Source organism: Sciurus carolinensis, chromosome 10 (assembly GCF_902686445.1).
Source record: "Sciurus carolinensis chromosome 10, mSciCar1.2, whole genome shotgun sequence".
In the NCBI taxonomy this organism is placed as follows: Eukaryota; Metazoa; Chordata; class Mammalia; order Rodentia; family Sciuridae; genus Sciurus; species Sciurus carolinensis.
The window spans coordinates 25,784,959-25,812,367 of NC_062222.1; the positions used below are offsets into that span (position 1 = coordinate 25,784,959).

Sequence of the window (27,409 nt, forward strand, 5' to 3'; positions counted from 1 at the left end):
GGAAATCTGACAAATAAGTACATGCTATTTATAAATAAAATAGTGTCATTACATTAAAATGTTATAATAGAAACAATATTTATCTCCAAGGATAAAGATAAACTATTAGATGCCAAAGTACAGCTTATGCTTTAACATTTGTACCACAGGCCTCAGGTGGAAGGGGGTTCTTCAAGTCTTTCAAACTAATCGACATTTTGATTCAGACTCATGCTTATCAACCAAAAGCTCAGGTTTTAAGAGACATACACGTGGGTATTACAAGATCTTCCTACCGTGTTTAGCAGGCACTTGGCCTTTCTCTACTCACCAGGAAGGTTGTGCCACTTGTTCACAGCAAAGAGTCTATTAGCAGTGACCGTGATCACAGCAGGAGCAGCCCAGCCAGGCTGGGTGTTGGCTGCCACGTGGGTGACAGGGGAGTTAGAGGGGAACTTGAGAACCATGATGACATCCTGCTGGGCTTGGTCTGTGAACATCAATGGACTCTGCAGGAGGAGATACTGTTGAGAGGGCATGACAAGACCCAAATATACAAGAAGACAAAGGAGGACAAGAAAGAGCAGGGAAAGAAGAGGAAGACCACGTTAACACAGGTTGCAAGTAGAACCACAGAAAGGTTGCAGAAACAGCATTACGATTTGCTTATTTTTCACATGGCAGCATTTGGAATTTTCAGGACCTGTAGTAGAATACATTAACAGAAACACTTCAAAAATCTACAATGTTATTAGTTAACTTCCCTGACCACTCCATGGAAAACTAAAAGAACAATTTGATTTAGATTCTAAATAGGCGTAGTACTGGGGATTACATTAAACCATTTTAGTTGCTATCACATGTCATGTAATAATTTTTTGGGATTAAAAAAAAAAGAAAAGGATGAGAATAGGCAATAGGCATAAAAACTAGCCAAGGTAATTTCCAAAGATCTTCAAAAGAAGTCTTGAATTATCTTGAAGATTTTGACAATTAAATAAAGAGATAATTAAAAAAAATATATTTATAAACAATAGTTAGGCATATATTATTATGGTTGAGAAATAATTTATGAATGTAATATACCAACTTAATTATAAAGGTATTTCAAAGCAATGAATAATCAAATGTACTTGCAAAAACAATATATTTATATAGTGTACCAAGTAATAAACACTGTCTATTGTAATGCAAATGCCACTGTTCTCAGTGTAGCTAGGGAAACGGAGAAATACCTATATGCCCGTTCTCCCTCTCTGTAAAAAAACTAAGCTCAAGACTTTTTTTGATTTGTCCTTTGAAAAGCAGAAAGTAATTGAAAATGTTAAATGAAACACTACTCTAATAACTGGCAACAAAAATAAATCTTGAAGACTGCTAAGGATTTGGAACATTCCTACAACCCATATGTCATAATCCAAGACACATACAACACAACTCTGATTTATTGGCTTTATTTATACTTTGGTGGTAGTCTGCTATCATATGGTAATTGCACTGTACATTTTCAGCGACTCTCTCCTACCATGTCTATTTTCTAATAGCTGATTAGTATCATTCAGAATTGAAACACTTTGATGAAATGCTTCTGGCTGCTTTCCTACTGCCATATTTCAAAACACCAGGTATATGTAAATGTGTGGGCACATATATTTAACACATATTTATTCAGAACTGCTAATAAAAAATTAAATACATTTGCATTTTTATTATCAGTCCTTTTAAAAAAGTTATTAAGAGTACTTAGAAAAACATATTGCACTAAGAATTCCTATTTGCACTCTTTGCATAAAGGTGTAAATAAAGGCAACTAATAAGCTACCCAGACACCCTTCTGAGCAAGTGGCTAAAAGCCAATCAATATTATGAGTTAATCCTCCCTGGATGCTCATTCAATTAAAGGTGTCAGTAATGCCTCATCTGATGTGGCCTCAATTAAATCCAACTATCTGATGGTGTGAAAACACAAGGGGATACAGCAACAGCAGCAAAACCAGACAAATAGGCAGCCTTCGTGTGCCTGCTAATTACTACACCTGGTGTATATTATGGCTCATGCACTTAACGCAGCACGAGGTGGCATTAATTTCTGCTATATTCATATGTGTGTATGTGGTGGGGTATACTGTTAGCTCATAGGAGAACTCAACTGAATGTTAGTAAAAACAATTAATAAACGTGTGTGCCTTTGATTTTTAAAATCCTTGATATCAGTAAGTATTTTCTGTCACACAAAGAACTACTTATATGGTTCTTAAGAAATTCTGTGAAATCAGGGAAAAAATGAGAAAGAGGAAGAACAATGAACAAAAATCCTATAAGCTAGTTTTAAACAAGTCCTGGGAAAGGGAAATGAAAATAATTTCAGAGTACCAAGCCTATTTTTCAATTACATAGTTTTTAAATAATATTTACTCAAGCCAATTTATAAACTCTGAGAAAATCAGAGTACAACATAATCATAAAGTCTCCCTGAAAGGAAGTTCATACATATTTCTGAGCTTAACAGCTCATATTATAAATATAATTAGGCTCAAATTGAATAATTCCAATGTTTATGTCCTTAAAAACACACACAAAAAATGCCTAATGTGTAGGAAGAATGTCTTGTTTACATAACGACTCTAGTGGGCCAACTCTTAGCCACAGGCAAGGACAAGTCACTTTCCACAGCAGGCTGCAGACACAATACCAGAATTGTCTACTCTGGTCTCACAACCAGCTGTCCCTCCAGTCAGTTCCCACATACCCCGTCCTGACTAGAGCTCCCTGCGCACATGCACACTGTGACAAGCTCTCTCAGGAGCTCCAGCATAACCTTGGCTAACAAGCCCGAAGGAGGAGCACCAGCAATGAGAAGTAGCACACCCCACCACACAGGCTGCGCAGTCGTAGCTGAGCAGAGCTGCTGGTAAAATGGGTTAAGAGGATAAACCCTGGGAGCTTAGGCAAGCCTGGTCTGAAGCAGAAGTGGCCAGATCTCATTCGGTTTCCCAAGATTAAGTGTATACTTGCCACCAACTCTGTTTTCTTTTTATCCTTCCTTTCTTTCCCACCCACCTATGTATAAGGCAAAAACCAGAATTTATACAAGTCTGAAAAGGAGTTCTGGTATTTAATTTAGAGGATAAAGAAAGAGGGTGCCCCAGCCTCATGTGAGCATGTGCCTTCCCACCTAGGGACAGTAAAGCTGATCTGCCTCAATGAGCCTGTAATCTTTTGCCACAAGGAAGGCTGGGTATGGGAGCGTGTGCATCGCTCCAGTAACCACAGCTGTGCGGTGACCCAGGCAGAAAGTCAATGGAGCCGCGGAGGGGCTTCCATTAGCCAGCACCCAAACAGCCTGGTCTCATTGACAAGCTATTACTAAAACTAATTCCAAAGCCCAAACATAGATCATTCTTACTATTTTTATGGCATTATCTTCCATTGTTCTTGCTAAATGTTCGCTTTTTGTGTAGTAGTTTTCCACCCACTAGACTCACCCTTTATGTTCATTTAAATCTGGTTTCACTGGTTTTAAACCACATAGGGGGAAGGTAATATACATTATTTTTAAAAAATGCTTGTAGTTTATTATTATGGTCAATTTATGTTTCTAAAGAAATAAACGGGGAAACTCTGGAGGTAGAAAGAAAGGCAGCAAAAGGGAAAAAGAAGGTGAAGTGGGAAGGGGTAGGGGGAAGAAAAACAAACAAAAAAGAAACCAGAGGAAGACAGGCCTCACTCTGTCTCTTTCCTCTTTTCTTCACACAGTCAAAATTCTGCCATCTCTAAGTCACAGCGTGGAATTCGAATTTATCTTAAATTGTTCATAATTATCTAGGGAGACACATTTCCTTCATTCTTTCTTTCTTTCTTTCACTCGGGCTTGGTACATACTAGGCAAGTATTCTACCACTGAACCACTCCACTCTGCCCCAGATTTAGATTTTCTCTTCTGAGTCTAAAACAGTAATGAGCAACTTGTTTTATGAGGGGTAACTTCAGAAAAAAAGTAGTATCTTCAATCTGTTCTTTAAGAAAATATTTTCATCGTGCAATTTGATTTGTTACTATGTCCATTTTTTTCCTCCTCATTGAAACACTTCTTCCCTGAAACTTCAGGGACTATGAAGGTAGAATGACCACTTCATTTTGCAGGTCAAGTCTATCTTCCTAACCCTACCAATAGAATGTGGAATAAATGATGTATAAGTTCAAAAGGAAGCCTCAAGAAGTCTCCCAATTCTGTCTTCATTCTCTTGAGATCTTCTGCCATGGGAATAGCCTGGTCTAACTTCTTCAAGGGTGAAAGTACACATGGAAAGAAAAGCTCAGGCAACTAAGACTGCACCCAGTGTGAGTGAGTCAAGGTGAAAAGAGCAGAAGAAATGCCAATAAAACTCTCAGAATCATGAGAAGTCAAATAAATCATTAAGTCGCCAAGTTTTGATATACCAAGTCACCCCCACCACTCCATCCCCCAGTCTCTGACCTTCAGTAACAATACCTACATATCAGAATTAATTTAAAAATTCCTAATCTTAAAAATATATTGGGATGTAAAATAATGATCAATGTGAAATAATGATCACAGCAGCAAAACTAATCTAGAAATTCACAGAATCAAATCAGAAAATTCATCAATCCTAGGTCGGAAGTCCTTTTCCCACAGTGAGGAGAGGTGACAATCAAGGACCTCTTAATTCTGCATTACACAACATGAACTGATGAAATATTAGTGCACTGGAGCTGTTTACCTTCTCAAAGACTGGAGGAGAGAGGCAGTGGCATTTGCTGACTGTTAGCAGGCTAACAGACATTGCAGAAGAACAGGCCCAGGTGGGGTGGAGCACCTCAAGCACAGGGCGAGACTACTATGACTATCAAGCATGGTCTGCAAGTCAGGCCAGAAAAGAGGAGAATGAAAATGGCACTCACCGCTTGCATGGCAGAACCTCTGGGAGGATGGGGCTCTATGAGAAGTTGAGAAGGTGTCTGTCCAAAACTTCGGATTTGAGCTTCGACAGCCTGAAAAAGGCATGGCAAGTCTGAGGGTTAAGAGGTGTTAATTACAGGCACTAGAACCACAACTGCCACCTGAAAATGTCATTTCATACTTCTGGCTTGTTTCATGTTGAAAAATCGACCTGCGTTTTCACAGGGGGCCTATGCACCTGGCAAGGGCATTGAGGGTGAGGTCACCCTTTAGCACTGTGGAAGCTGTTCCTATACAGCTCTGTGAAACGTTCTCTTCTTGCTCAGTGATATGAAACAGAAACCAGCTATTACAATCAAAAACTGTCCTTTTTGGCTTCATCTCTGTTTTCTTGAATTTGGTTTTCCTGCTGTATCATCTCTGATGACCAAAGGCTAATATTTTACAGGTAGAAAAATGATTGCTTCTTTGATTCTAGGCCCCATTTCATCCTAGGAAGTAGAAAGGAGGGAAAAAGAAATGCAACACCTGTGAAAATGGCTTGCTGCTGCATACCTTTTCCATTACTGTACCAATATCATTACTGTTGACAGTCTCTTTGAACCGAGGTGGCTAAATAACAAAGAAAGAGCCATATGTTGTATCAAGCATGAGACAGTTAAGCCAGGGACCAACTAAACATAAGAAGCCTGTGTGTACCCTTTTTGAAAGATGTGTGTTGGCCTTTTGCAAAGCACTTCCCTGTTTTGGCTGCTGCTGTCCCCCAGCATAGAAGCCCATGTTCCAACTCCTGCATCATTGGAGACTACAAAATGCTAGGGGCTACCACTATCCTTACCGATTCCGTTTACTTGTTTATGTCTGTCTCTTCCTACTAACACACAAGATCCATGAAAGCAAGGTCCTTATGTGTCTTCTTTACCATTAGGTCTCTAAATTGAGTGCATAAATTCTACAGGATGTGTGAAGGCAAGGAGGAAGCAGGTCAACTCCCTTTAACAGTCCAGTATTCTTGACTCCCAGAAGAAAAAATAAAGAAACTTTTCCATATGCTTTTTATGACCTTCACGCTGCAGGCAATTAATAAATCATAAGGAATATAATCATTATCAGTACTAATTTCCTTTTCTTATTGGATGAGAACAGCACTAATGGCCTTTCACGAGGACCTTGCATGGAACAATGATAGTATTTATTCATTTATGCATTCAGTGATCATGAACTATGTACACAGATCTATTAGGTCCTTAATGTTTTTGCACTTACTATATATACTTCTGACATAGGAAATGGGGTAAATGTATTGCAAGGCTGAATATCACTTTGATGGCCACCAATTCAGTAAGTTAAGGCATGTTCTATGATCACTGCCAAGCAGAAAAGACTGAGAAGCACCTGGGTGAAGGCTGAGTAATGAGGTGGGAACAGTATGGCCACATTCAAATTCTGCATCCAGCTGTTTATGTACTGTGATTTGGGCAAATCATTTAACCTAAGTTTCAATCTTCTCTCCTGTAAGATGTGAATAATAATTGTACCTATCTCACGGTGTTATATTAAGGATTAAATGACATGGATATAAAAATCAAGATTAGACCCTCAATGTACAGTCAACAGACATTCACTGTGAGCTGCTAACAGCAACAACTATTTATTTAGCACTTACAATTTGCCAGAACTTTTCTAAATCATTAACTCTCCTCTATCATTTAATCTTTAAATTTTATAATGGCAACACTTGACTGCATTCATTTTACAGATGAGGAACACAGAGCATGAAGAACTTGGAAATCTTGTGTAGATTACATGGTAATTAAATGGGAGACTTGAAATGTGCACCAAGCAGCTTGACTCCGGAGTTCAGACTCTTCTACTCTAAGCCATCCTGCCTCCTTATCTGCTAGGTATTATGCCAGGCTCTAGGAATGAGAATGAGCACAAGAAAAGTATGAATTTACAGTCCAATAAGTGAGATGATAAAGGTTTCTTTTTGTGTCATTCTCGTCATTATTTCAGTAAACAAAGTGTGTCCAGATAAAAGGAATAGGGCAGCAGGACAAGGCAAGGGTTGGTTCACATAGTGAGAGATAAGGCTGGCCCAGGCTTCCGCAGCAAGAAAAGGAGCCAATGGGAAGCAAGGAATACGGACCAGGATCACTGTCAGAAACTCAGCTAAAACAGCTTTGATGAGGTGAGATTAATTTATGATTAGACATCAAGAACAATCTTGAGAAAGGAAAGAAATCACAAAATGGCAATCTGAGGCCTAAAGGTATCTATGAAGAAGGAGTCAGTAGGAACTGAGTTTATAAATGAGAACCTTAAGTTTCTTTTTAAGAATAGTTGGCAAATTCAGTGCTTTTTGGGGGGGCTACTGGGGAGTGAACCAGGAATGCTAACCACTGAGCACTGTGCCCAATCCCCCCTCTCAATTTTTAAATATTTTTATTTAGAGGCAGGGTCTTGCTGAGTTGCTTAGGGCCTAAGTTGCTAAGGCTGGCTTTGATCTCATGATCCTCCAGTCTCAGCCTCCTGAGCCGCTGGGATTACAGGCATGTTCCACTGTAGCTGCCAGCTGCAGTGCCCTTTTCTTCAACTGCTGCCTTCTGTGGTCCCTTGCTCAGCAGCCCACGTGCCTCTCCTCTATTAGAAGAGTAGGGCAAATGAACCCCTGCTTCCAACCGCAAGAAGAAGGAGGAGGAAGAAGAGGAGGAGGAGGAGGAAGAGCTGAATGTGATCCCAGCAACTTGGGAGGCTGAGACAGGAGGATGTAAATTTGAAGCTAGAATAGGCAACTAAGCAAGACACTGGGAATGTAGATCAGTGGTAGAGCATCTCTGGGCTTAATTACCAGAACCAAAAAAAAAGGGGTGGAGAGTGTGGGTGGGTGGCAGAATGTATTGCTTCAGCACATGGCCTGTGGTGTCAGATGGCTCAGAATGCTAAACCTGGCCTGGCCATTTATATGCTCTTTGACTTTGGACAAGTAGCTAAACCTTTGTTTCACATCCATAAAACAGAGATAATCACAATATTTGGCTCATAGAATTGTCTGGAAAATTAAATAGACATTGCATATGAAGTGTTTAGCACAGTAACTTACCAGCACCAAATCAAATGCTGTATCATTATTATTAGTTTTAAGACTCAAGTGTGATCTCCATTTAACACAGTTAAAATAGGGAAGGAAGAAGCACTGCAGGACTTTATATAGGAAGATGACAGTGAACGTGTTATTTTAGGAAACTAAAATCTAGCTCAGGATTTCATAGATTACTGCATGGTGAGGAGCCTAGAGTCAGATTCTTTGGATGTTCTGAGAACTGTCCAAAAGTCATGCACCTTAATCTTTGTGAAAACTACAGCAATGGGAAGAAATGGATGAATATGTGAGTCATGTCCTGTGGAAAATCAATAAGTCTTGGAGACTCTTGATGACTTTGAACAATGAGGAAAAAAGACAAAACTATATTTTTTAAACTTGCATGTTTCAGAGAATAGTAAAGCAATGAACAGAAGAAGGAGCTTTTGTTGGGAAAAAAAAGTTTGATGGGAGAAAGACAATAAATTTGATGTTAGAATGTGGAATCTGCAGTCTAGTGAGCAAAAGAAAACCCAAGACTGTCTGTCTCTGAGATGAGAGATCAGAGGTACTGATTTGGGTGTCAATCATTCAAAAGAGAAATTTAAGTCAACAGTTTCTGATCTTGTCCTCTTGTTATACATGGGTGTGTGTATTTAGGTAGGAGAAGTGACTTCCTTTTTAAAATAAAATCTTCACGAAACCTCAATACATAAAAAACACAGGGATAAGGCTCTTCTGCTTCAGCAGGCTCTGGGACAACTCTGAGAAGCGACAGTGCTCAGGAGCACTGGTGAGCCCCAGGAAGAAGACACATGAGACACACACACACAAATAGCTAGGCTGAACCTGCAGAAATACTTAGATTTAGGGTATGGTGCCAAGAATGAATGAAGAAGACAGAGAAAGTTGGCAGGGAGGATAGGAGTCAAAGCAGCAGAGGGTGATATGGGAGCCCTGGGATGAGAGTTCTAAAGAGCATGGTCGACAAGGCCAACTACAGAGAAACCAAGAATATTGACGTCATAGCACGTAAATCTTTATTATAGATATAAATTTCATGCAACTGGTCTTAAGACAATGTATACTGTTTTGCATTTAAAGTTTTGCATTTTGAAATGAAAAGGATATGAGGGCCTAAGGGTCCAGCAAAGTGGTAGAGCACATGCTGAGTATGTGTGGGACCTAGGTTCAATCCCCAACCCCGAAAAGAGGAAGAGAGAAAAGAAGAGGGTCAGGATGATAAGAAAACTTTTAAAAAAATGCCAATCTCCTCTTTTAAACACTTTTAAAAGTTCAATTGCAACAGAACTGGTATATCATGGGCCACTCTGAGGAAAAGGCTTTTTTGTGTCACATAAGGCAGTGACAGAATAATGACAGAATAATCATAGGTTAAATAATAATAAATTTTCTTTCCAAGTCCTCCAGGTATTTAAAAAGGTCATAGATTTCTTAGACATAAATGCTTTACTTCTTACTAACCCTCGGATTGCTGGCAGTAAAATAATCCAATAGGAAGGGCTTTTTTGAGTGTGAGAACTAAGGAATAAGATTGTAAGGTAGTGCTTATGATCTCAAAACTGGAATCACCCTTATATCACCAACTGTTACTTCCAGATTCTTCCCATTGTTTTAAAATCCATTCATCTTGATCTCTGAAGTAGTTTGCAATGCTAATCAAAACTGTTTCTTCACATTCTCTCTCCTGTGGCTTCAATAAACTAGACTGGTTCTCTGTTCCTTTATTTTTCTGTCTTTTGCTAACTTTTTTAATCCAAAAATTAACAAGTTATCTTTTCTTAGCACTCTGATTTTTTTTTTTTAATCTATCTCCTGGAATTTTTTTTCTATCAGACTTCAGTCTTACTTCTGTTTGAAAGATTTCCAAATCCATAGCCAGTGGATTGTCCACTTCTGTGAACTTTCCATTTATACTGCTGCATGCTGTCCATATGTGTGTACTGTATTCAGGCCTCAGCCCATTTAAAATAAACATGTCTGAGAGCTGGAAAATTTAATTTTATTCTAGGATTCCTCAAAGGATAGATTCTTCTTCTGATTCTTTTGTAATGATCAGAATCTTCCTGACATTTAAAATGTGACCTCTTTCTTTCACATATAATCATTGACTAAGCCCAGTTACTTCTTTGTTGAAGTTGCTCTCATTCATCATTCTTTTCTGAAACTAGGTTCTTTATAATTTCCAGTGTTGAGTATTGTAACATTCTCTATAGTTTTCTTCCTCTGTTCAGTTTCTTCAGTGTACCTTGCAGAACTGAGTTTCCCCAAACTGTCCTTTGTGCAACGTTCCTCTGGTCAATGTCTTCATGTGCTCCCCAGCACTTGACATATTAAAGGCCAATGCCAGGCACTGATGGTTTCCTTCCTTTTATTCCTTGTCCTACTACCTTACACACATGTTCCTTTTTTGGTCAAGCTGGTTTTCATCCACAAATAGAAACCATTTCTGTCTTTCATCTTCTTTCACGCCCTTGTTCCTCCTAGAATGATCACCCTCATCTTCAGTTGTGTAAGCCCTATCCCTCTCTAGAAAGCCTGGCTTGAGTTTCACCATGTGAGTAATATTCACCAAATGTTACTGCCCAATTCTACTTCTGACTACAGTATTTGTTTGAATCAGGCCTCCTGGTAATGGTAACCTTTGATAGGGTACATGATCTGTCTACACAAGTATACTGTAAGGGTCAGAATGTCGTGTGCTTTAATGGTACACAAGAGGGAGAAGAGTGCCTTACACTCCGTACTCCCGCAACAGCCAGGTGTACCCAATGCTGATTATACAGCAAGCTAGCCCAGAATCTCTGTGCCTCATCTAGGGACAAAACCAAGCTTGAGAGATGAACACAGTCCTTGATGAGCGCAAAATGGGGATGTAGGGAGGGCAGAGAGCCTCGAGTGGACTGCTGTCTGCTACTGCAGAGGCCAAATGAGTCTCAAGAAGCTCTGAAAAATGTCACTGAGGGCAGTATTCTCATTTCTTCAGCCTAACACACTAGAGTGATACGACAGCCACTTCTGGGTCTTACTACAGCACAGATTGTTGAGGCCAAGTGAGAAATTCTGGAGTGATATATGGGATTTGAAAAAGTCCCTCAGGTAAATCTGTTTATTGCCCTCATTTTGATTTTCCATGTGGCTCTTTCTATAGAGAAAAAGCAAATATAAAGATATAAGTGAGGTTTGAAATTGCAGGAAACCTACACATATCCTTACTCCTGTATAAACTTCAAGAAGGTGGGTTGATAACAGGATAGCTTAACGAACTGACAAACGCCTTAACTTTTTCATGAACTCACCTTCACCTAGAGTTGAAGAGACCAGATGATCTCTTTTAAAATTCACTTAATATGCAAAAATTTTATTATGGAATAGGGTAACGGATCCCTACTACCCATTGAACAACTTCAATAAATTATTAACACTTTTGGCTTTGAGTTGTCTCAAAAGGGGCTGATAGCAATGTGCTAGACAGATTCAATGAAAAGAAAGGCAGCATTCCTGCCTTTAAGCAATTTATTTTTTGATCTCTAATACAAAACCATACTGAAAATGAAAATATATCACAGCGGCCAAAAATATAAGCATTAGCTGTCAGTCTTCATATTTTTTTCAGAGGGAATGAACACGCCCAACTTATAACATGCTTAATTCCAAAGCGGTAAATTTGCTCATGTAATTTCTCTGATTAAAAGCCTTCCACCCGAGTTCCTAATTGTGGCACAGCAGGGCAGCACAGAGTTAGGCAGGGCCTTGAGTCAGGCTGCCTGTGATTAAACTTAGTGCCATCACACTGTGGCAGAGTGATTTGGGGCAAGTTTCTTAAGGTTTTGTGTTTTAACTTCCTCATCTAATTTTGATAATAGGTATAGGTATTTTATTGCATTGTTTTGAGGATTAAATGAGATAACATAAAGCACTGAGAACAGTTGTTGGGCCATCAGTTAAGTGTGTGACGATGTTACTGCAGCACATATATAAAAGACTTAACACAGTGTCTGGTTGGTGTTAAGTACCAACTTCTCATCAGTAATAGTTATCCAGCCTCTGCTTGTGTTTCCAGTCTTAGTTCTTGCCAATGTCCCCTCACACCCTAGTACTGTGACATACAAGGTGTTATACTGCCTTTTAAATCCATGCACATATATTTTCTATTCCTCTTTTTTCTATTCCCTTTGTCTGTGTGGCTGCCTCCTTCTCAGGTTCCTCTGGCCTCTGGGAGATCTTTCTAGACCTCCTCCAGAGTACTGCCATTCTTCTCTTGTTGCTCTCAGAGCAACATACACAAACCTTCTTTACTGCCTATTTATTCAATATTCTAAATATAGATTAATTTTCTGTCTTATTGCTTAGGCCATTAGTTTCCTAGAAAACGGAGAATGCCAATTATTTTTGTGCTTCTGAGGTTTTGCACATAGTAGGTGCTCAATAAATATTTATTGAATGAATGACCATACAAGGCAACTTGATTCGATAGGGATACAGCTAAGAGATACATTACTACCACCATTACAGAACAGCCTAGTATTGAATCAGACATTCCATTAAAACATTTCCACTAAAAGCTTGCTTTATTATTTAGCATTCTTATTCATCAATTCTCAATTATTTCTGTAAATAGTCTGTTACTACTTTCTATAATAAAACCTGAATTCAGCAGGCAGCATTCCAGATGTTGAAATATCCAGTAATAAAAAAGACCATGCAAATACTTCAAGATATTCTAGTAAAACCACATATTTATATTTTATAAACAGCATCTCAAATATTACCCAGAGAATTTATTAATGGATTTCCAAATGGAAATATTATGAAGAGATTTTCAACAAGCTACACAAGTTCTATTGTTTTTTGTGCCAACTACTACATACTTGCATGATTTTATAGCCATATATATGGGAAAAGCAAATATATATATATATATATATATATATATATACACACACACACACACATAAATTTTCTTTTAAGATTGGAGTTAGATGGGAATTATATATATGTATATATATGTATACACACAAATATAGAGAGAGAGAGAAGAGAGAGAATATAGACACATGATAGAATGAAAGGAAGAAATAAATAAAAGGAACAGAAGTAAAGGGAAGTAGTCTTGGCTTAGGACGTGTAATATTTGGCTTTGACTTAAGAAAGTATTCCCTCTGAGGTAAACTTTTTAGTCTAGCTGAGGAAACAAGTCAACTCAGTACAATTCTCAGTAATCAACAATAAATGTAAAACTTTCTTTTAAGATGGGAGTTAGTATAGAAATAACTTAAGCATATGGATGCAATTAATATATATGGTGCTTTTCTAAAGCACAGAACTCTGAAATTGCATTTTATTCCCTTCATAGTTACATGTAAAATCACTATTGGAAGAAGGAAATAGCAATGAAATAATTTAGTAAGAAAAAATATTCCATTTATTAATACATTTAAAAAATTTTAACATTACTCAAATTAAGTTTTAGAAAGCTGTCTTAAAGATTCTAGTCTACCTCTTTACCAAGAAATGTTTAACAAGACTTCATAGCTTAGATATAATTCTTTCAATATTTACACTCAGACCCTCTGGAGATCTGCACTGTGCTACACACCATACCAGTTTTGTGCCAGTTTTCCTTTTTCCTTGGCACATTTGAACTTGAACTGGAGACAACTTGCTGGATATTTGGCAGTCTCTACTTGGACTGCTGACTGTCAAGCTAACTAGCCACTTTACCCTTTGGACTCACTGTTAAAATCTAGCTTTGGTATCGGCAGGTTGAAAAAAAATACAGATCAAATGACCACTTAATCAATATATATTTAAGTTTGTATTTAATTCCCACAGGACAAAAATCCTGGTAATATTAACTGCTAAGGCCAAAAGAGGAGGCATAACAAGTACTGGACAAGATGGGATGAAATCCCCAGCAGGAAAGTACCCACATAATATGAATGGTCTTGCTGGGCAACATCTCTGCCTGGGTTTAAAAAAAAAAAAAAAAGGCAAAGTGTCATTTAAAAACATGTAGAAACCAGACTCCCCTCTTCACATAGGGAAAGAAGAACAGAGTTACTCTTTAGTAGTCAGAACAATATGTTCACAAAATTTAAAAAATAGTAAATAAACCTAACTCAAATTATGCAAAAAATAATTTAAGGTTGAAATGTATTTGAAGTGTTCTATAAACAAAAAAAATACAAACAATGAAGTATAAATACCAAAAATAACCTTTGGGGGGAAAATGTAGTTTTTTAATATGTGGATATGGAATATTTTAAACTTATTTGGATAGATTGAAGACCTTTTTAAAATTTTGAAAAATTAGACACAAAGAAAAATATCAAAAACTTTAGAAAAGAATCAGATTTTTATGTTTTCAAATAAAGATTTCACTTCTAAGAATTTTCATAAGGAAAGAATCAAATGGATGTAAAAAGATTTAGGTACAAAAATGGTTACTACAGAACTCTTTTTAACTAAAAATTTGGAGAAAAAACTACCTAAATAAACTATGAAAAAGAAATATTATATAGAGATAAAATGAGTAAGTTGAGTTGAATACATCCTACATGGAAATTAGTCTACAATATACTGATGAAAGAAAAATCTCTAGTTACCAAAGTATATATAGTATGACTTCATATAAGTAAAAGTACACACACACACACACACACACACACATGCGCGCGCACACGCACTCTGACATAGGTTATGTGAGCACACACACATGCATATCACTTGCATGTAAGGCCTGGAAGGCTAGGTATCAAACCATCACTAGCTGTTCTCTATGGTGAGGATTAAAAGATTGGCAAAATAAAAATCTATATTATCCTCATTTTTATACCATTTGACATCTGACAGGATGGACTACTTTTGAAATGAACAACAACAACAAATTCACTTCAAAAGAAAACTAAACTAAAAAAACATAAAAACCTCTAGAAAGACTGACAATATTCCATATGATTTTATGAAGTTTAATTTATCCATTAACATAATAGCCAAAAATATATTTTAACCAGCTAAGAACCCCAGATGATTAATTGGTCAAAAACTGGTCAACTGGTGTCTTGCTGATAAAGTTGATTTAGTCATATTGAGCTTCCCTTCTAATTAAATTGATTCCAAGGAGTCCTCAGTTTTAACAATATTTTTCTATCTTTTGAGAATTAAATATTTATAAAGGTACACACATTTTTAAAGTAAACAACATGTTTTCCTCCAAATAGCACACAAAAATATAGCAGATAAGAAGGCACACACGTAACGATATAGATTTCACAAAGAGCAGAGAAGCAGTAGTTTTCAAATACAATAGAACTTACTTAAAAAATTAGAATGCAGTGGTAAATATTCAGGGGAGTGGTATAAAAAAGGGAGAAAAAGTATTTTATTTTTACCAACATTAAGGTGAAAGCAGGTAAAACATGAATTAATGACAATTTGCAGATATACACACAGCTCTTTTCATTAGTGCCTTGTAACCAGCCCCTGCATTCCAGGCACATTAAGTTGAGGCCCAGCTCAGTCTCACTACAATCTCCAGTTCTTGTAGCTGTCCATCTACTATAGCATAATCCCAGCTGCCAATCTGAAAGAAACCAGCTAGTCAGAGCAGACACAACCAACAGAAACAAACGTCACTCAATAATGTTCAGCGGCACTGTGCTCATGGATAATTTCAAACAGTATCTCTGTCTAGAACATTGATGTGCTCATTCAAAACACCTCCATCTCTGGCTACTGGAAATGAGTAGATAAAGCAGCTGCCTAGAAAAATACGTGGAATGTCTTCAAAGGGGTTCCCAATGCCACAAGGCGAACGCAGTGAAAACACAGCAAAAAGTTCTTAAAACGAATAACAGGAGAGTTAATTTACTGCATTCAGAAGGTTAAAGTATTTCTCAAAACCAAATATGTTCAAACTCTGTCATGAAAAGATGTAGTCATTGGGTCAGTTATTCATTTGGTAGGAACCAGTTTAATTTTCTCAACAGTATTTGTGAGCACCCACTGTTTCAGACCACCAAATTGAGATATAGTGAGGAATTAAATGACATGTTCCTTGGCTTCAAGAAACTTAAATCTCAAAGATAACACATGCATGCACGCATGTGCGTGCGTGCACACACGCACACACACGTGCTTGTGTTTCTCTCTCATAGCACTGGCGGGGATACAGAGAAGTTAAGACAACAGATTTACAGTTATAACATGGTTTACCCCATATTTAAAAAAATTGTTCTTAAGTGTTTCCCAAATATGAACAGAATAGAATTTCAGTTGTTTCTTTGTACTTATAATGAAAACTAAAAGTAATGACTAAAATTCAAGTAAAGTTTCCAAGAAAACAAAGTTATTATTCTGAAAATTTAGAAATCTGTCATACCATCAAACATTTTACGCTGATTTTTCAGGTCTGCAAAATTTTTTATTTATCTTAAACTTAATAAAACATTGTATTTATTTTAAAATTTAGAGAACAAAATTCAGTTACTTGATTTGAGGCTACATTTCATATCCCAGTGAAAACAATGCCTAGAGGAAATGGGTTCATGATAGAAATCATCAGCAGAGTGGAAAAGCTCTGGAACTGAAAAGGATTTTTTTTAAATGCATGAAAATATTAATATTTTGCTTTGGAGCCTTGGCTATGTAACTTAGCTACTTATTTACTTCCTTCACTGATCCTAATGAGTGAAATACAAAGATTAGCTTTACTGACAACTTTGATGCATGCTCATTTAATTGACTAAGGGAAACTGTCTGATTATTGTGGTTTTGATGTACAAAAGTGTCTGGCATAATTTCATGGTATTTTTTTATGCAGGCTTTCAATTAAAACTTGACTAATCCTTACCGTTTATTTGGCTTTTCATTGTACAGTTCCTGCCCTGCACTGTGTCAAATGTACCATCTGTGTAACATACTTCTCACCAGAGATGCTTCAGGATTGTTTCTGGAACACTTGGAATTGTAACTGCATGAAATTTTTAACTTATTGCATTCTATACTTCTAATTTTTTATATTGCTACAACCACTGTAATCCTGTTGTCCAACTGTTAAATCTTACGGCAGTCACAACAAAGATTCTTGCTTCACCTTCCTAAAACAGGCTTATGGGCAACTCCCCCAACTATTTAACCAATGTTAACAATGCTATAAATACCAATTGTGTTTATGCTTTTTGAAAGATTCACTGCGGTCAGTGTTCTGCAGCAACGCTGAAGCCAAAACGAGCTGTTGACTCCCACCATGAGAGTGATGGAATTCTAAGCCAAAAATGCTTTTCCTTGGATAAGATATCTGATTTGCTACTGCTGTCATGAAACTGGGGTCATGTAAACTTAAACACTGCTGCTGCTTCTTTTGGAAAACAGACCTTCTCAGGGTGATTATGAGTTGCTAAAACAGCATTTGGAAGGATAAATTTGGAAGAGGGAAAACCAAGCACTGACACTAAACATAGTTTGCAGGTTTTACTTTCATGTTATGAGGCCCACTGCATACAGTGAGCTATATCCTGGCTCTCTCCCCTCTTCCCATCCATCTACATGAATGAGCTCTGATCCATTTTTTACAAGAAATCAATAAATTTAGTTCATATTGAAACTCACATAAACATAAAATAAACTATATTTGCTAAAAAGTAAAGGAGAAAATGATACTTCCTCAGGGAACATAGTGAGTTTGCAGAGCCAAGTGCAGGATGAAAAGGCACAGATGACACTGTACACACTCAAGTGGTGGCACAGTGATGTCCCTTGCTAATGCTGCTGTGGTGGGTCTTCTTCAGCCTTTGGGCCCCCACCCTTCCTTCTTCCAACCCCCAGGCACACCCCAGGATCAGCCCTGGCTCTCCTGCACAAGCTCTTTGCTGTGTCCCTACTTCCCCTTCTATCAAAATCTATTATCCAATCCTGTTCACAGACAGCTGAGCGATTGGAAAGGATTGTTTAAAAAAAGAAAAAAGATTGGTAACCAAATCATGATCTCTAATGGTAGAATTTCAAGCATTTGTAAAGGGCAATGAATTCTGTGGCAAAGGCTTTTTTTCTGCATGTATCCAACCACATCAAATTGGAACTACTTTCTCTGACTTCAGCACAGGACTCTGGCATTAATTAATGAATCTCAAATTGGGGGATGGCAGCTTTCCATTCTTTCACTTTTGATTTTTTATTATTTACATTTTTACAGTTAATATATATTGCTTTGAAAAATAAGTTTTGAAATTTTTTGTAAAGACTATTTGATTACACACACACACACACAGTAACAAATCCAAAGATTATTCACAAATCTTAGTTCTTGACAAGAATTACAATTAACTGTGATATATGTAAGATATTTTCTCCTAAATTAGAAATGTTCTTTTCTTCCCTGTCAAATACCATGGGAAAACGAATAAATAAATTCAAATTGCTCCAAAGTATGAAAGGAACCCACATAGTTCAATGGGTCAAATAACAAAACGAAAACAAAAGTAAGAGATTGAAGGTGCTGTGATTTCTGAGTGAGACAAAAATTTAAGAAGTTAAAAATGATTTCATCCTTATCAGAGTTTCAAGAAGATCTCTGTATACAGAAACTATACCCTGGCAACAGTGAATGTCGAGAACACAGCCCAGACACAGAGAGTGACCACAGAAGCCAGTCAGCCCAGTCTGTATTCAGAGTCTATGTCACATTCACCATTGGTGCAAGTTTCAAAGCAGGGGCATGTGCCCCTCAAAGGGAAAAAGAATTGTGGTTGTCCCCACTAAGATTAAAGAGAAATAATTTTCAGAATATAGAAAGAGAAAAATGAAAGAATTCTGTGACTCACTAACCAAAGATAATGACCACAAACATTTTAGGGTCCATACTTTCACTTTTCTTTCTTTATTTGTATTTTATGTTTCATAACCTGATCTATTTTCACTGTAACATGGCAAATATACTTCCACAGCAATGCGTATGTCTACATAGTCTTATGTACATTATACATATGGGTGCATGTATATATATATATATATATATATATATAAAATAAATAATTAATTTAAAGGTCAAATGTGATAGCTCAAAACAATATTAATAAAAATAATCTAGGGCTGGGGATGTAGCTCAGTTGGTAGAGTGCTTGCCTCGCAAGCACAAGGCCCTGGGTTCAATCCCCAGCACCGCAAAAAAAAAAAAATTAAAAATAATAATCTACATTTGCTAATTAATTCTACTTCATTATTTACTACCTTACTACAAAAAGGCTGCTAGCCCCAAAAGTTGTAGAAAACCCAGCTTTCCAAGTTCACATGGAACATTTATGAAAATTAACTATGTTCAAGGTCAGTCAAGTTTCAAGAGATTTCAAAGCACCACATCCTTTAGTTTTCAGTTAAGTTAAAAATTAGTAACTGCTTTGTTTTCCAAACTGAGCGTCTCCCAAAATTCATGTGTTAAAACTTAATCCCTATTGTGACAGTGCTAAGAAGTAGGGTCATTTTAAAAGTGATCACATCATCCAGGATTCACCCTCATGAATGGATGGAACCTTATAAAAGGGCTGGAGGGAATTAGTTTAGGCTTTTCCCCTTCCATCTTGTGCCCTGTGAGGACACGGTATTTGTTCTCTCCAGAGGATGCAGCTACAAGGCGCCATCTTGGAAAAGAAGTCCAGGTTTTATCTGACATGAACTTGCTGCCATCCTTTTCCTAGACTTCCAGACCCCAGAAATACGAGAACTAAATTCCTATTGCTCATAAATTACTCAGTCATGCCTATAATCCCAGCCTCTCAGGAGGTCGAGGCAGAAAGATTGCAAGTTTGAGGCCTACCTGAATGACTTAGTGAGACCTTGTCTCAAAATAAAACAGAAAGGGCTGGGGATATAGTTTATTGGTAAAGCACCCCTGGAGTTCAATCCTCAGAACAATAACAAAAACCAACCTGTGGGATTATTTTACAATAGTACAAACAAACTAAGGCAATTAAAAAAAAGATAAATAGGTTGTGTATTTAAAGGCAAGCCATCTCTGAGGAGATGAACTTCAAGCTGATGTATACAGACTAGGAGTCAGAAAGTGAATGAAAATCTGGGGTACTCTGAGTAAATAGCTATCATAAAAGAGTGCCAAGTCAGTGACAAACCTCATGTGATCAGGAACAGAGAGGTCAGAATGACAAGACACATAAATGAGGGAGAGGATGGCATGATGTTAAATTAGGGAGGTAGGCATGACCAGATCATGTGGGTCTTACCCTCTGTTTAATGTGAAACAAGAAGGTTTAAGTAAGGGGTGACAAAATTTGATTTATAGTTTTCATATACTACTTTGGCAGCTCTGTGGAAGTGGAATGTAGGTAGGTAAAGAAATAGGTGGCCAGGTCTATTAATGTTGGTCCCTGGGGAAATGGTGATGGTGGATTCAACTAATAATAGACAGACACAAATGGTTTCCAGATAAGTTTTAGAGATATCAGCAATCTTGCTGCTCTTTATCACCAACTTCTTTTATGCCTCTCACCAACCACATGGTTTACTCCACTTACACAGCCACTGATGCTTCTTCCCACATGCTAGCTCACTGCTTCATATGCTGCTTCTCTTTCTTTTGCTTCACCTACTTCATTACTTATTTCTTAAGGACTATGCTCAAGGGCTGGGAATATAGCTCAGTTTGTAGAGTACTTGCCTTGCAAGTACAATGCCCTAGGTGTTCAAGCCCCAGCATCTCAAAAAAAAAAAAAAAAAAAAAAAAAAAAAAGATTAAAAAGGACTGTGCTCAGTTATTACTTCCTTATTCTGACTTAATCTGATTGGCTGCTCCTCCTTTGTGCTCCCATATTTGTTTATGGATGTCACACACATACACACACACACACATATGTGCATATATTGAGAGTTTTTTTTTTTTTTAAACTTATTTCTCGGGCTGGGGATGTAGCTCAGTTGGTAGAGTGCTTGTCTTGCAAGCACAAGGCCCTGGGTTCGATCCCCAGCACCAAAAAAAAAAAAAAAAAAAAAAAAAAAAAAATTTATTTCTCACCAACTGAATTCCCTCAATTAACTAATAACCAGAAAATGACTAACTTTTCTTTGTTTGTCCCTGTCTATCAAAGAATCTATGTAATGCTGGGAAAATAAGAGTAGATTAAAATATAGTAAAATCAGGGAAAAAAGAAAAAAATAATACCAGAGAGAAATAAAAAGGAGTAAAGGGGTCTGCAGAATAAGCAGCTAAAGAGAAGAATATATTCTGTAGTTAGGGTGGGGTCACAAGATATTTGAAAAATGATTAGCATGTTTGCCTGAAAAAACTTCTTTCTGGTGTGTGATATATGTAAATGCAGACATGTATATTGATAACCCAGCTGTTTTCTAAAAATTAAAAACAACATAAAAGTTTAATGTGCTGCAGGCTGTTTCTCTGATTACTCTTCCTTCTCTTATGGTTATTATTTCTATCGTTTAGTGCTCTTTTTATAGAGAGATTATTTTTATGATCACTTACTATGCCATATGTATTAACCATTCACTCTAGAACAGCAACTTCCTCCAGAGGAACGGAGCTTTTGCCAAGTAGAGACAAATGCGTGACATGTACACTGGCATCCTGCATCTGTGTATGACTGGTGAGTGCAAAAGTGTCTTGAACTAAACTAAGTGTAAACTAGTGAACAGAAATAAGCAAAAGTATAGCTACCAAACAGAAATTGGTCTGGTCTGCTTTTTATACTTTTAAGAAAGGCACAAATCTATCCTGGTACCATGATTGTGATTTTGAAGAAACAATGTTTTCATTAAATCTAGTGGGTATACAAATGTACCATTGTTAGTGATGTGAAAGCACCTCACTGGGACAAGATTCTGAAGAAAAGACAGGTGTGGCCTGGTGATGGGCTAGGTTATAAATTCATAGATAGCAATGGGGAAAGCTTTACAATGGCCAGGAGCTCTGGGATAAGACTTGATTTGGAGGCTGTACCAGCGGGGACTTACAGAAACATGTGTGGCCCCACGAGCAGGAACCAGTTCCCTGCATGTCCTTGAATAGTCTTACTGCAATTCCAGAGTTTATGAAGACGGAGAGAGAGTCTGTGACCATCTCCTAACCAGGTCCCTACCACCAACTCTGTCCCACCATATTGGCCTTTATCTTCTCCACAGCACAAATCACAACTGCAATTATAGCCTCTATTATTTATTTTCTGTGCACTCCATTAGAATTTGAGCTCCATAAGGAAGGAAACTTGTCTGTTTTGCTCAGCTCTGTATTTTTAGTACCTTGAACAAAATGAATATTTGTCGAATAAATGAATAAAAACATAAACTCTGAGTTTATCAATCCATCCCAGATCCATATTTCATCATTTGGACAATATCCCTTCATCAGTTCCATTGCCCCCACCTTCCACCTCAATCCTTTTTTATACATTTCACCATATTTCCATGCAAAATGCCCCTGTGTTTGTCTACACGCACACTCACACACACACCCCTTCTTCATTCAAGTTTTTTTCAAAACTTATTTTCTTGCTGTTGAAAACACACAAAGGAAATAAATAACACAGAGATTAATAACTTTAAAGCAAAACCTATTAGGCATCTATCCCTAGTCAGAAATTTCCATAGCTACTGGCTCGTCCTTGGTAGAAACGTGCACAGATAATCCTGTTGCCCTGCCCCCCTAGTTCAGACACACTGACTTGCATTCTGCAAGGCTCCATGCCACGCTGCCCTTCTCTCCAATTTCAGAAGAGGTACTGTGGTTCCCTCCCGTCCAGAGCTTATCGCTATCTGTGCTCTGGATTTTGTTCCTTTCCACTTTCTTGTAGAGTTTGATAGTCTCTTACATGCTTTCTTTCTGTGTATCTGACATGCTTCCCACTTTTTGGATTTTTCCAATGAAACACAGTCAAATATCAACCCAGAGGAGAAAAGTTTCCATAAGAGTGATTGTTAATGGGTACAAGGATTCCTTTTTGTGTTGACAAAAAAATTCTTAAATTGTAGTAAAGCTGGTATGACTTTGTGAATATACTAAAATCCATTATATGCTTTCAATGAGTTAATTATATCATATAAATTGAATTATATCTCAATAAAGTTGTTAACAATTATTCCCTTAGGACCAGAGACAGAGCTCAGTGGTAGAGCGCTTGCCTCGCATGTGTAAGGCCCTGGGTTCCAGCCCCAGTGCTACAAAACAAACAAAACCCCCTAAAAACCTCCCTTAAATCACTTTCTCTTACACACTGTTTACCTCACCGCCTCCCACTCCCAGCACAACCCTCTAGCTTCTAAGCTATTTTCTCTTAGATCACAAATGGTTTCTTAGTGAGAAAAATCCAATAGGCACTTTTCAGTTCTTATCTTTTCAAACTTTTTCCAAGACAGGTTCTAAAACGAACATGTGGTCGTGTTATAAATCTCGGATTGTTGCTCACTGCCTTATAATGCAATAACATTTTCTTTATAATTTATAAACAACATATATATGTATTTATATGGCACATATACATTTTTAATGGAATTGAAGGCTCTTCATAATCTGGTTCCTTTCTCCTTCTTACCTTATCACCTTCAATCCATTTCACATATACCCAATTCTCCAGTCATGATCCCTGTTATATACATGCCAGAAACTTATGCAGTATCCTCTGTGTAAGTACCTTTGCCCATGACTCTACTCAGTGATCTGAATCATCCTTCAATATATCAATCCAGCCTCCCAGTTCCCAGAAAAATACACCTGGCTTCCATTGTTCTGAGTTTAGTACCTATTCTCTGGGCTTGTGTGCATGTACACACACACACACACACACACACACACACACACACTTACACTTAATACTGAATTATCAGTGGTTTTTTTTTTTTTTTTTGGGGGGGGGGTGGGTACCAGGGATTGAACTCAGGGGTATTCAGCCACTGAGCCACATCCCCAGCCCAATTTTATATTTTATTTAGAGGCAGGGTCTCACTGAGTTGCTTAGCACCTTGCTTTTGCTAAGGCTGGCTTTGAACTCTAAATCCTCCTGCCTCAGCTTCCTGAGCTGCTGGGATTATAGGTATGCACCACTGTGCCCGGCTATCAGTGTATTTTAATTGTTTACTTATCTCTATTTTCTCATTAGATAATGAACTCTAGCTGAGTGAGGGCAGGACTCACCTTTCAACCTTTTAACCTTATTAGAATAATTTGGATTCAATAAAAGGTTATTGAAAAAAAATAATACATTAATAACATATTCTTGTTTTCTGCTTTCTTCTTGTCTCAATTTACAATGAACTCTGCATGTGTGTGCTAGGAAATGGTCTCTAATACCTTTTCTAGTGTCAACATTTTATGATTCTGTGATGTCATCTTATAATTGTGTTTTCTAACCCAGATTTAACTCTGAACAATATAAGGGAAAGGATAATACCTGCTGAATGTTATGATCTGATATGCCAGGCACTTTACATAATGACACCTTACCTAATTCTCTATGGGTGGGCAAGATCACATCAATTCTATATTTGAGGAAACAGGTTAAAGAGGATCCAAATCAAACAACTAGTAGTCATTAAAGGAATCAAATCTACATCCTTTTATTTATTTGTTTATTTTATCACACTGCCTCATACCATAAGATTTAGCACTGGCCAATGCTATGGAAAGGCAAATAATAAAAGATTCTATTTTAATAACATTTAGAAAGCTTTGTGAATCAGACATATATTAATAATGCTAAGTAACAAAGAGACATATTTTTATTTCAAGAGCATCATATATACCATATGTAGAACATCATAGGTCATATGTATTTAATGAATGTAGGATCTAATGTATAATACATTTACATATAATATAAAAATAAATTAGGGTGTGATGAATGGAAAACTATCTGGTTAAGGCTTAATTTTCTGATAATGCCTGTCAGACACAAAAGGACAAATAATGTATGGTTTCACTTACATGAGGTGCCTGGAGTAATGAGATTCACAGAGATAGAAATCATAATGGTGTGGTGGTCATCAGGAACCAAGGAGAGGACAAGAATGGGAAGTTATTATGGGAAAGAAAGGGAAGTCAAACTTTAAATGAAGGTTTTAAACAGTCATTAGTAAATAATGATCATTAAAAATAAATATTAAAAACCTGTTTGGTATGGTAGTTTCTCAAAGGGTTGAACATGGAATTATCACATAATTCACCAACTCTATTTTTGGGCATATTTTCCAAAAAACTGAAAGTAGGGACTTGAACAGATACCTGTACACCAATGTTTTCATAATTCACAAAAGTCAAAAAGTAAGAAAAACCCAAAATGTTCATGGGTAGAAAAGTGAATTAAAAAAATGTGGTATAGACATACAGCAGAATATTATTCAGCCCTAGTAGGATCCTACATCATGTACAACCAGAAAAATGAGAAATTACACTCCATTTATATATGCTGTATCAAATTGCTTTCTATTGTCATGTACAACTAATTAGAATAAATTTTAAAAAGTAGTATTTGGCTCTAAAAAGGAAGAAAATTCTGTACATGATATATACATGGATGAATGTTAAAGATGCTATGCTAAATAAAATAAGTCAGACACAAATGGTCAAATAACATAGTTTCCATTCATAGGAAGTACCTGGAATAATTAAATACACAGAGACAGAAAGTTTAATGGTGGTTGTCAGGGACTGAGGAGAGTATGGAAAGGGGAGTTACTATCTAATGTGTAGAGAGTTTCAGTTTAAGAAGATTAAAAATTTCAGGAGATGAATTGTAGTGATGGCTGTACAACATTTGGACCTTCTTTTTGGCACTGAGGATTGAACCCAAGGCCTTAGGCACACTAAGCACACAGCACGCACTATACCACTGAGATACAACCACTTCCATACGTGAATGTTCTTAATGCCACTGAAGTGTACACTCAAAAAAAAAAAATGATAAATTTTATGTATTTTATCAAAATTAAAAAAAAAAAAACAACTTTTTTGAGCCAGGTATGGTGGTGTATGTCTGTAATTATAGCAACTCAGGAGGCTGAGGAAGGAGGATCACAAGTTTAAGGCCAACCTGAGCAACAGTGAGACCCTGTCTTATAATAAAAACTAAAAGGGCTGGGGTTGTGGCTCAGGGGTAGAGTCCCCGGTACCACAAAAACAAAAACAAAACCTTATTTGAATTTATATAGTTGAGGTGAAAGAAAAATACATAGTTTAGTTCATATCTATATTTCATTATGTACCTAATGTCTAAATGTTCTACGCCCAATTTAAAATATCTTACCCTAACAAATTAACTTAACAAACATTTATTGTCTCACTTTCAGATCATGTCCTGAAATCACAGTCAGAATACATATTAACCAAAGACATTCATGACAGTCTTCTAGATCCCACTGTCCAATGCTGTAGCTAGTAGTCCTATGTGCCTACTTAAATCAACTAAAATTATTTAAACATCCAGTCCCTCAATCACAATAGCCACATTTCAAGTGCACAATAACCACATGTGGCTCCTGGTCACTGTATTGTACAGTGTGGATATAAATTTTCTCATCACTCCATTAAGTTGTATTAGACAATACTCATTAAGACTATGCTGTAAACAGAACACAATAAACTTTGGAAATCATTGGTGTGTGTGTTGGGGGTGTCAACCCAGAATAAGAGGTCAATCACATTGAGCCACTGAAAGAGGAAATAACCAGCTGACTGGTCATGACAAACAGGTACAGACTGAGCACCATCTTGATGATATAAAAGTTGCACAGACTTTAATTACCCTAAGTTGAAGGAGGAGCTAGTTACATCACCTTGGACACACCAAAAGAAGTCATTTTTTTTTTTTTAAAGTAGCATCTCACACTGGGAAAAATCATGTTAAGTGGATTTCCACAGTAACCTTAAAAAATATTATGGAATTTGAAAATTAAAACTACAGATATTATATAGAAACAAAAGAAATATGCTGGCATGTGAAGTAGAACATAAATCAATTTTACAGTGTGAATTCAGTTGTAGATCAGCTGTGTAACAATATGAAAATTACCACAGAGGAACGTGGGAAAACAAAACCTGCAGCATGGGTGTTGAAGCAGCTCTGCACGCAGTAGAATAAGGTAGCACTTTTCAAATATCACTAAAATAATATAAAAGAAAGTAAACACACTCAAGCTATTCTGCTCTAATGACAAAACAATGGATTATTTTGTTATGCTACTTGCACATTGATCTGACCTCATTTTCACATACTGAACCAATGTATGTTCTGTGTCATCCAGTCAGTTGTCTCTCTAAAAAAATAAGTACTTCTAATAAAATGTTCTGGAAGCAACATTTTCAAAAAAATCTGAGGGCTGGGGATATAGCTCAGTTGGTAGAGTGCTTGCCTTGCAAGCACAAGGCACTGGGTTCAATCCCCAGCACCGCAAAA

The 27,409-nt window shown here is 37.1% G+C and overlaps 1 protein-coding gene and 1 non-coding gene across 2 annotated transcripts in view; one reads left to right on the forward strand and one right to left on the reverse strand.

Moving 5' to 3' along the window:
- Window positions 1–27,409, reverse strand: part of Lrba (LPS responsive beige-like anchor protein) — a 703,692-nt gene that overhangs the window by 51,085 nt on the left and 625,198 nt on the right. Inside the window, 2 exon segments of the mRNA XM_047565822.1 lie at window positions 311–503; window positions 4,903–4,992. Of these exon segments, the coding sequence (XP_047421778.1) occupies window positions 311–503; window positions 4,903–4,992 (283 nt within the window).
- On the forward strand, window positions 19,096–19,169 carry Trnaa-cgc (transfer RNA alanine (anticodon CGC)). The gene has a single exon. It is a non-coding gene; the product is annotated as a tRNA-Ala (tRNA).